The 11,312-nt window shown below is 36.8% G+C and overlaps 1 protein-coding gene across 2 annotated transcripts in view; it reads left to right on the top strand.

The window, feature by feature from the left end:
- Positions 1-9,381, top strand: part of LOC124167969 (relaxin receptor 2-like) — a 79,678-nt gene extending 70,297 nt beyond the window's left edge. Inside the window, exons 19-22 of one of the 2 annotated variants that reach the window (XM_046546045.1) lie at positions 3,082-3,217; positions 3,328-3,539; positions 4,800-5,057; positions 8,109-9,381. In XM_046546045.1, coding sequence (XP_046402001.1) covers positions 3,082-3,217; positions 3,328-3,539; positions 4,800-5,057; positions 8,109-8,206 — 704 coding nt within the window. In that variant the 3' untranslated portion in view covers positions 8,207-9,381. Of the gene's footprint in view, positions 1-3,081; positions 3,218-3,327; positions 3,540-3,696; positions 4,345-4,799; positions 5,058-8,108 lie in introns of those variants that run through there. The other variant, XM_046546052.1, reaches the window with a different exon arrangement.
- The last annotated feature ends 1,931 nt before the right edge of the window (positions 9,382-11,312 follow it).

The raw sequence follows: 11,312 nt of genomic DNA on the forward strand, positions 1-11,312 counted from the left end.
CTATTTTATTATGCACTTATTCCATGCACAAGCTGAATAATGAATTATCTGTAATGTAAAAAATAACAATAAATTGAAGGATAATAAAAATTATCACCACTCCTGAATGAGACAAAATTTCTATTCCTTTATGCATTATTGTTTTGGCTCTGGCTAGTACTACATGAGAGGCGATGTTGTATAAGACATCATCAATCTTTAATTTTTCAAAAATTTCCCGTACTTGGTTTATTGTAAATTAAAGATCTCTTTTCAAGCTGACATCTTCGAAGCTAATTTCCTTAATGTTCTCTTTCCTCCACCTTGTAGTAGGCAAGGATTCCAATTTCCTTGAGTAATAAGAGGCATTATATACCACTATAATTGATCCTTCGGGTAAGTTTGCAAGAAGTGATTGCTCAAACCATCTCTCGTAACACTCGCCACCCACTTCTTCATGCTCATCCATTGAATTCTTTTTGTACAGAAACACATGCGATGCTTCTTTTATGAACCCATTCACCGTTCCTACATGTATAATAGCAAATCGTCCTCCTCGGGAAGTGGAGGCCAAGCCCAGTGCTTACAATTAGTCCAGCAAGGAAAGCTTGACGCGGATTTTCTAATTGTTTGTTTCGCATACTAATGTTCACTATTTGTCCAACATTAATCCAACTTTCGCCTGTGAATATACTCGTCCTGTGTTCGCGACGATATTTTTTTAGCTGCCTTAAATTATTAATTGTGCCACCAACGAATAATATCATCCCTTTCGATAAGGATGCTTCTTTTCCGCCTGCGTTCGTACACGAAGCCTATGTCCAAAAGAAGACGATATAGTGTTGTCCTTTTGTAATCTGGGAGAATACTATCCATATTTACCGAGTTTAAGATGGATTTTAAAGTCGGAGGAATATTTTTCACGAAGGATTCATGTACCTTCCTTCTAATTCCCGATCTCACAAAATCGTAGAAAATCACTGCTCTCGAATTTTTGTAAGGCTGTCTAATTTCTTTAGTTTTTGAAGGAGTTACCAATGGACCACGGGAGCTTTCCTTTCTCACTTTGTAAACAGTGGACTCCGAGCACCCAGTAGCCTTTGAAGCTTCTCGGCAGGCCTCACTAATGCTGAGAGATTTCCTTAAATACTAGAAGACTTTGAGCACCTACTGTCTTTCGCGGCTTATGAGCTTCTCACCTTTTCTCCTCTTCTTTGTATCAGACATATTGATTGGGCGTGTTACAGCAGAGATAAGTGTAAAACACACTTCACAATTCTCAAATTCAGCAGACTACACAACACTTGTTCACTCCAAAAAAAAATGCAATGACAAACTGAACGCCTTCGTAAATTCTTCCCCTGGCCCCTTCGGCTAGGGTCGATTTTGGTACAGGTTTTCTGGTACCCTATGAAAGGAACTCAGAAAAAAAAACCCAAGCCCCCTTTTGTAAAAGGCGTGCACTGGATGAGAAAAAACCCAAGCCCCCTTTTGTAAAAGGCATGCACTGGAAGGCGTAGTGTTTCGCACAGATTATGAGATATTTTCTTTCTTGGCTTATGCAGTGGGACCGAAACACCCAAGGCGAAGCCGTCTTATTTCCAAGCCGCTTGCTTACTTTCGTGTATCAATGTATTCAGATAAAAACACTGCTGTTACGATGTATGAGTATTCTCTGTTTAGGATATCAAACGAATAGATAAATACATTTCATAATATACATTAACAAAACACTCCTTTTCCGCCCGAGAATTTTCCCTCTGCGCGCAAGAAAAAGCAAGAAGCCCAGCCCAGCGGCGCCGTAATATTTTTTCTTAAGATCAAAACCTTGTAACTCGCTTCAGAATTGATGTAGGTTAATGATTTTTTCACCGAAAATAACTTTGTAGTTTTCTTTACATTTGATACAAAGCATATAGGGACCTACGACGTAAGAAACATAAGTTAGTAAGAAACTACTTTTTACCTTGCAAAAATCAAAATTTTCTTGTCCTAAAGGGTGTTACGTCGGCATAACAACATTTTAACTCATAATTTGTACAATTAGTGAAGACCCTCAAAGAGAAAATAGTGTGAAGAATTTTGTGCAGAAGATTCAATTCAATACAGACAACGGTCAGGCAGAAATTGCGAGAAGAAGATAAAGTAAAAAAATACATGTTCCTGACGGAAATTTAAGGAAATGTTTTTTATAGCTTTTGTTATAATTTTTATCGAAAAACTATTGGCCCCAATGAATGCAGCATCTCTTTCTACATTAGAATGCAATTTTTAATCAGTGCATAACGCAACATTAATTTTCGTGCTGTTATTGACAACACCGCGCCCCTGGCCTTATGGAAATTAACATGGGAAACAATTCTCCATAAGAGCCCATACTGTCAACTAAATGTGGAACGCTCTATAGGCTTTTTGATGTTTAAATAGTTTTGATGTTTGGCGTGATGATTGATTGATGTATTGGTTTCCGTGGCAGGCATCGATGACTTTTTACTCGTCGGCGATAACCTATCAGTGATCCCTTGTTCTAGATTATTTAATTGCCTATTGGCAGCTACCATTTGTACCATGAACTTAAATGTTCTATTTGTGTTGGCCTTTGCCCTATTCTGATCCTAAGAGTTGACCTGAGTATTTGACCTTGCTATACATAAACAGGAAACTCAGGCCGGCATTGAAATTATGTGACTCAAGCGAAATCAAGACATCATAAGGGAAACTGGAAAAATCCTAGAAAGGATTTCCAATTCAATCCCTGATACCTATTCTTTCTGAATTTTAATAGAGGTGACATCTTCTCTGTAGAAACTCATCTGCTCAATCTCAAATCATGACATCTTAAGAATCATTGAATCAACTGTTTTTCATATCCAAGAGTATGAGATATCAGGGATAGGCAACATAAAGTATTTTTAATGAAATGTGCTTCCATCGAAGGCAATGAGTAGGTGCTCTGTCTTTATATGCATCAATCAATGGCCTACCTTAATTATCACTTCATTGTAAAGTCACATGAATTATGTATCATTCTATAATTGCTATTTTTGCATTACTCATTGCCTTTTTTCCTATAGTGTCCTAATATTCTTTTAATTTCAATAGCTTTGTGCTGGAATCAGGCTGCATCCCAGTTTTATGGATCTAATGGCCTCTGTTTGCCCCTACATCTTCATGACAACCTATTCCATCCTGGCTGGCAGTACTCAACATTCATTTTTGTGGGAGTCAATGTCGCAGCGTGAGTTTGATATCTGTTTTAAATATGTTGAAATTTTCATGTGGAAATTATGAATCCATAAGTTAATTTTTTATGAAAGTGTGACAACAATTTCCTTTTACTCTGCATAGGATGATCATGATTGCATTATCTTATGGAGGTATGCTGATCAGCATCATGCGCACCCGACATCTTGTCTCTGCTTCTGATCCATTTAACCAAAAATCTCATGCTGACCTACATTTGGCATTACGCTTTCTACTGATTGTGTTAACTGATTCATTATGTTGGGCTCCAGTAGCTGCACTGAAGGTGTTTTCTCTTCTAGGAGGACAAATATCTGGTGAGAGTCCAATTATATTTTGACAAAACTACTGATAATGTTATTGATTAAAGAATGAAATTGGGTTCAAGGACTGTTTCTTTGGATGAGGTTCTCTCTGGATGAGAGTATCCATGTTGACCAACTTTTTGAGGTCTGTCATGTTCCTTGTCTTCAGATAATTACAAGACTGATCAGCCTCATGTGTAGCCCAAATATATTTTTTCACTGCCTCGGATGGACCTAAACATTTTGGACAAGATGGATATTCACCTGACTGGAAACCAAGATAACCTTATCCTGTTAATTTGCCAGGAAAGCAGCAGCTGTCGAACCCACCCATTCAAAGCACCAAATCCTTATTAGTGTTTCTTTCTGTTAAATGTTATTATTACTATTAACAGTGGGCTAAAAGTTGAGTACTGATAAATTTACCAAAATGAGAATGTAACTCTCATTTTCATTTTTCTAGTGACTCAAATTGCATACTTTGAATATTTATCCTTTTCCTGTGAACAATCTGTGTGCTTTGTGCTTGTGCTTTTGTATCCATAATTGTACTTAAGGTTAATGTCTTCTTTACGTGAATTCATTTTTGGGTGTTCATGTATAGGTGAGAAACCAGGCCAAAGACTGACTGGAAGGGAAGCTTCTTGTTTTCCTTTTATAAATTACTCTTTGTTTTGTCGATTTTATCATTTCCTTTATTATCAATGGCCAGTTTGATGTTCAAAGAGAAAGATATTGAACGATTTCATGTGTATTATGTATGTGAATTTTGCCATGTTTCTCTGCATTAAATATTCTGTCGAACTCAGAATGTAATGAGTCAGAACTCTATGTTGTAAGCTCTCGTTTTTTCATGTATGCCAATCATCACAGTGAGCCTCCCCACATAATAATTCCCCTTTCCCCTCTTTTCCCCCTCTCTTCTCCCTGTTCCACACATAGGTGCCTCGGATCACCCGATATCCCCTCACCTGTCCCTCGTCTGCCTGGAGCACCTCGGGAACCTTCCAACCCCCCATCGTCCTACGCTCACCATCCCAACCAATGCCCCCTCCCCCCCACATCACAATAGAGAATATTGATATGAAGAAAAACATAACTTTATGGTGGAGTTCACTGTCAAGTCATTGGCCCCAATGAATCTGTGACCAAATAATTTAATACGAATAGGCTTAAATTAAAGCTGTGACCTCTTCGTATTAAAGAACATCATCTCTGCATTCCTTGTTGTTATCATAAAGGTAAAACTAATTTTTCTTTTTAATATTTCAGCTGATGTTTATGGGTGGCTAGTGGTATTTGTATTGCCAATCAACTCAGCCTTCAACCCTTTGATTTACACATTTACAACTCCATCATTTCACTTGAGGTCTTTCAAGCGGCTGGCTCTCTTTTCTCTAAGGAGAATCATCATGATAAACCAAAATAGATCAAGAAGAGAGAAGTCACGTAGGATTAAATTTCATCTTAAGCCATTTGCTGTTGGGAATTTTCCTGAAAATTCCTTAGGTCGTGTTGGAATTAATATTTGTAAGTATCCTATTTCTCATGCATATGTTTTCTGGAATAACCGTATGATAGTTATTGTAGGCTACTTGAAATTGTATCATCTATGAAAAAAAGAACACCAAGACGGTTTGAGGCCATTAACATTATAATAAAAATCTGTGATATAGCATTACTGCATTAATATGGTTAATTAATCATTCTCATAGTGAGTATGTTCATCTCCAGTTTTTTCAGGCTTATTTCTTTCTCATGGTTGATTTTAACAACATTCTAAAAAAAAACTGTATCAAAGAATATACATAATAATCAAGTTACAAACGCTTCATGTTCATAACTCTGGGAAAACTCTAGCAAGGTAGAATCACAGTCAGTGATCCAAATGTTTTGAGATGTTTATTTATCTTCAATCAGAATCAGTTCAATTGAATGAGTGTTTTAAAATAGGATTAAGAGAGGAGTAAGTGTCATTCCAGTTGGAATTACAAGTAGAGCAGATGCAGTTTTCCTTATTCAAAAGAATGAAAGCCAACTGTGGGCTACTATAGGTTTTTAATGTGCAAAAGAATTAATGCTGGTTAAGACTGAAATAGATGATGAGAAGATATTGAAATGAGAGCTAGTTGCAGTTTTCCACAAGACTGTATCAGATGATGGCTCTGTTAGCTGAAACACATCATACACATTAAATTATTTTGGAAAAGTGCCACTACCTTTCATTTCAATACGTCGAATTTCCACTATATCACACATGAATCAGTTAAACTTCTATTGAGAAGAGGCCGCCCTCATCAATAAAATCAGAAATGCAGTTACCAAAAGACCCAGCTTAACTCGTTCCTTTTTAGGTCTTCTCTGAGAATTAGGCCAGACTCTCCGACTCAAGTTTAATAATTCAAATGGCGAGTTAAATTGAATGAAAATTAAACTATGTTTTTCCACATGAAATATTTATTGGATCACTACGATGGTTTCAACGCTCTGCATCATCCTCAGGCGGGTTAAATGGCCACCCCCTTCCTCTTACCTCCCCCACCACATTCTTCCTTCTGATATTTTACCCCCCTCACTATTTTTGAAGATACATACACATATCTGTAGGAAATCGATTTTTTTAGTTTCTGTTAGTACCTGGTGATGAATTTATAACAATTGAAACATGTGTAGCACTCTGTTAATTAAATTGTGGATGATGCGATATCTTCATTGATCATTAGGTTATGTTGTTCCACGACATCATTCCACAAAAAGTTGACTTTATTAGTTCCTCAATCCTCCTCTGAACAAAAGTGTGAATGCCAGACATACTGTTGACATTATTGTAGCCTTAACTATGACACATCTGAATATCGAGTGTGCAATGTATCTTTTGTTACCTCACTTGCATCTTTTTTTCCAATGGAGGAAATAATGCAAAAAAGACTCGTGCACTTCAACTTTGCCTGATTCAACATGGAGGTATCTTATTATTTCACACATTTGATCTACGTGAGATATGTCAGGAGTACTATCTAACAAGATACCAAAATATTTTGTCTCATTAACATTATGCACTGGCCATTTTTTCTTTCACTGCTTTACCTTTTAGAGAGCAATATGTATGCTGGTTTTGTAACTGTGGAGAGAAATAAGTCCTCATGATTCTTTCAGATGAGGCTGTCTTTATTAAATACTATTTTAAAACAGGGTCGTAGTATGATAGAAATTTAATGAAATCCGAAACAACTGCCTCTCTTTGATATGATGCCTGGGATGAACCACCCCTCACCCTACACTATGCCACTGCAGCTGTGTGACAATATTTCTCTGTTTATGCTGTGATAAGGACTGCTAACCAATTGAAAGGATAGATGATAGTAATGCCAGCCTGTTTGTGTCTTGTTTCTCCCTTGCCACTACATGAATTTCTAACTCAGACCTAGCCATTATAATAATAATAATACGTCTTTATTGGGCGAGATTGGGACTAGAAAGTCCCATCTTCCATCTAACCCCAACCCATTATAGGATTTCCTTAACTATGGCACACACTGGAATCCACTTACCAGCCAACTAAGGTGTTATTCTCTATTTCCTGATGACAATGGCTGCATTCAAAGAGCAGTTGGATGTGTAGATTTCTTGGGTTTCATACTATGTAAGACCCTCCATATTTCCATCCGTCGTTTGGATGTGCAACTTGCCTATTGTCCTTGGGGATCCAGGAATCCAATGCCATTCCATTCATGCCTCGGGGTTTATGTGCCAATTGCCGTGGTTAAGAGTGGTTGTCCTCTCTGCATCTCCTGATTGTCGTCTCAGCTTTTCAGGAGGTGGTCCCATGTATAGATGCTGTTGTAGCTGCAGTCTCTGTTAATCATGTTTTCATGCTGTCCGATCTGAATAGATTCTTTCACTGAACAATCCCAGAATCCATTGGTTCGACACAGGACCTTCATTTCTTCCCATTGAATCATATGTTTTTAATTTATGCTATGCGTAGCAAATGCTGATTTTTCAGATAGTTGAGATTAGGATTGTTGACCAGTGATGATGATGAAAATTAGAACTGAATCTCCATTTTCTCTGCATCTCATGCATCAATTTGATTTCCAAGACAGTTCAAATAAATTATTGTGTAAATAATTTTCTGTGATTTGCATCCAAACATATTTGCTTTTACTGTTCCAAAATCAACTATCTTGTTGCTATTCACCCCAAGGGCGTACCCAGAATCATAACGAGGGGGGGCAAGCCATGGTCTAGGGGAGGGGCAAGCCATGGTCTAAGGGGGGGGGGCAAGCCAAGTTGTGACATTAGTTTATGAGATTATTTCCTTGAAAAAATAGTTTTATTTTAGCTGCATATCTTGTGCTAACACATTTTTTTTGTGGGTTTAAAAAAAATTGTTGAATGCTTTCGTTTCAATTCAGTACTGATTTTGCTTAGTGACTTCTGCGATTTTTGCTTCTATGGGGGAGGGGGGGACAGTTGCCCCTCGCTGGGTACGCCCATGATTCACCTCCTAGAGTATTGATCGCTCTCCATTTATGCTTTCCTGCCAGTAATTAGTTTGTGAATACTGTTTCTTTTCAGCTACTGATTGTTCTGGAATATCAACTCCTTCAGCCAAGAGATCCTTGGAAGCCAATGAGCCTATTGCTATGGCTAAATTTATAAATGAAGGGCATTAGCCGAAGAAAAATAATTATTTTTGTAATTGGGTTAAATGTAACATTTCATTCAATTATAAATTAGTTAAGAAAAATATTCCATAAATATATGATTTCTTGGTTTGTATTTGAAGTGAGGCAAATATTCAGAAAATATTAAGATGTCGAAGATTAAATGTTGAACAATGTGGTGAAGTCCTGTGGTTGATGACCTTTTGTAGAGACAAGAGTGGCCTTTCATGCAGGTATGTCCTGAAATAGTTGGTCATGTCATGTTTTTTTACAATATTATATGAAAAATGTGTATGCCAACAAAATAAAAGGTTAAAATATTTTTTTCCCTACTTCCAAGCTGAAAAATGATATCCTATTTCCAAATATGTATGTAAATATAAATGATTGAATTGTGCGCAGTTTTACTAACATCTTGATTACAATCTGCTTTGTCTTACTATGTAGTTCTTTCAAACAACCATAACACTTCCCATATCATACGGATGTAAATGTGTGAGTAAAATTAAAGGCAACAAATTTTCTTTTACCTGTAAGGTGTGTCTTCTTTACTGTGTCTATCCTACTTTACCTATCTTTACTGTGAAGTAAATTGCCAACATGAGCAATATATTTTTATGTATTTGTTAAAGTTAGGGATGACAGCTCCATCAACTCCACCTGTAAAACTGCAGTCTCACTCAAGTTCCTTGTGGTGAATATGCTGATTGAGGGTGTGTACAAGGTGTTGAAACTATGGCCTCAGTCACATAGATGAACAGATTCTGAATTTACAGTGTAGCACATTTTCTGAAAACAGCAGCATGATGTGGAATTGCAGAGGTCTGCTTCTGAATATAATCGTTTCAGACGTTATCCCTCCTTGCCACCAAGCATATTCACTGCAGCATCGTCATTTCTACTACCTCTGTATTCTTTTTCTCAAGACCTTGTGATTAGCCTGGTCCCAGCTTTCATTGATCCTCTCATAACAATTATTTGAGATGTTCATAGCCTCTGATGTAGTCAAGTACTCTAGTTTTTAGTGATAGTTTTTGTCCCTCCAATTTACATTCCTTTCTCATCAAGCATTCCATTCCTCTTTCTCCAAGTATTCACCTTCTCCCAAATTGACTTTCAATATATCATCTCCAAAAATCGTGCTCCTAACGGCCTTTCTCTTCACATACCTTACCAGCTCCTTGCCTGCAAGAACATCCATTAAATATAAAATGACAAAAAGTTAATCCTTAATGTAATTTGACTAGACTTAGAAAATATTTTGCTTGGCCAACACAGCTCATCACTGTAATGTCTACCCTCTCATTCATCCCTTTACCAATTCATAGGTTTCCACTGCATACTACGTGACTTATATTGTGAGATTCAAGAAGAGAATTTATTTTAACTCACTGAGAAAGTTAGAGACCAGAAAATTACTTTTCTACTGCTAAACCCTTTCACCCTCTTAGCAATTTCTGTTTTCACTCGTAAAAAGCTCAAGCCCGCTCTGTGGGGTAGCCAGGAATTTTGTTCAGGGGGGTCCAAAACCAGGGGAGAAAATTTTTGAAAAACAGGGTAGAAAGGAGGTTTTAAATTAGTTTTAACAGTTTTCATACTCGAAAAATTCTCATTTATTGAAGAAATCTTTTGTAAAATTCATGATTTTTCAATATTTTTTTTCTTTATGAAGGAAAATAATTGTGTTTTTATATTTCAGAGGGGGAGGTTTCCCGACCCCACAGACCTCCCTTCTACGCTACGCTACTGAGCCGATTCAAAAACACATGAGGCATTTGAAGGAAGAGACATGCCTTTGTGTAATGTAGAACACTTAACACTGTAGAAGAAATAATATTTCTTCAGGAGTGATAAACATTTATATTATCTCCAGTTTAAAATTTAAACAAAGTCAAAATTTAATGAACAAACATTTCTACATGGGATTAAAAACAGGCCAATGTATGGGCACATGGAGCTTTTTAAGCAAAAACTGTAAGCTAATACATCAGCACCTTGAGCACCTAAGGGTACTATATAGTTTCACAAGCCATTTTTAGCTTTAATTTGAATTAAATGTAGCCAATCTGAATCTTTCTTTCAAATTCTTGTCATTTACATCCTAATCCTCTTTCTTCTGCATTTAGGCATTGACAATTATCAAGGTTAAACTCAAGATTGCATACAGTAATTTAAACTCTATGTATTATCTTCAGCATTTCCTTTTCCATCAATTCTCCACCCAAGAGGAATGTTGGGGTGTTTGTTTGGAGAGGGGAACGTTTCCATTCGTGGAGTAAATTTAAGAGTATCTTGCATTAATGTAATTGTGGTTTAGACTCCTTGAACTCCCTTAGTTATTTACCTATGCATGCTAACTTTTTACAAAAGAAAAAAATTAAGTTTATTTTTAGGGTGAGTCGGTTCTTAAATTTTTTCGGTTCTCGGTACTCCTCCGGTTCTCCCCCATCAGTTTTTGATACTCGGTTCCAAGGATGAACTCTTATTATATGATTAAAGACAATTTTAAATGAACAACCACAGGGAGTGAATGAAAATAATTTCAGTGAAGATGTTAACTAGCAGGAAAGCTCTATTTAAAAAAACACTTAAAATTGTCTCCATAATTGTATTTGCCAACCAAAAAAGTTTAAATAACACGTTGTTAAAGAATGCATGATCGGCCAATGTATCACTTTCCATCTAGACAGCCACTGGTTCTTTCTCCAGGTTTTTAAAAAAATCAACATTTTTACCCTATCTGGGTCTAATCTATTATTTTTGGCAGAAATATTGCCTGCAGTACTGAACAGGCGTTCCCTTGAAACATTAGTGGTCAATGTTGATTTTGAAGGGCTGTGCGAAAATGTTGGTTTACATACCCGCAGCATGAACATACATGTGTGTGTTCATGACCCGCAGGATCAATAGTGAAACTCCCCCAACTTCTGATGACATCATCCGTTAATTTTTTGTGACTTGTGAGTCATTTCAAAATATAATCTGTATATTGCGATGTATCTTAAATTGTTGCATTAATTGACAACTTATTCGCATGCTTGTATCATGCGTAAAATCTGTTAAATAAAGCGGGGAACCATGGTGGAACGCGGACCGGACCGGACCGAACAGAAAG

This window comes from Ischnura elegans, chromosome 1 (genome assembly GCF_921293095.1).
Source record: "Ischnura elegans chromosome 1, ioIscEleg1.1, whole genome shotgun sequence".
Classification (NCBI taxonomy): domain Eukaryota; kingdom Metazoa; phylum Arthropoda; class Insecta; order Odonata; family Coenagrionidae; genus Ischnura; species Ischnura elegans.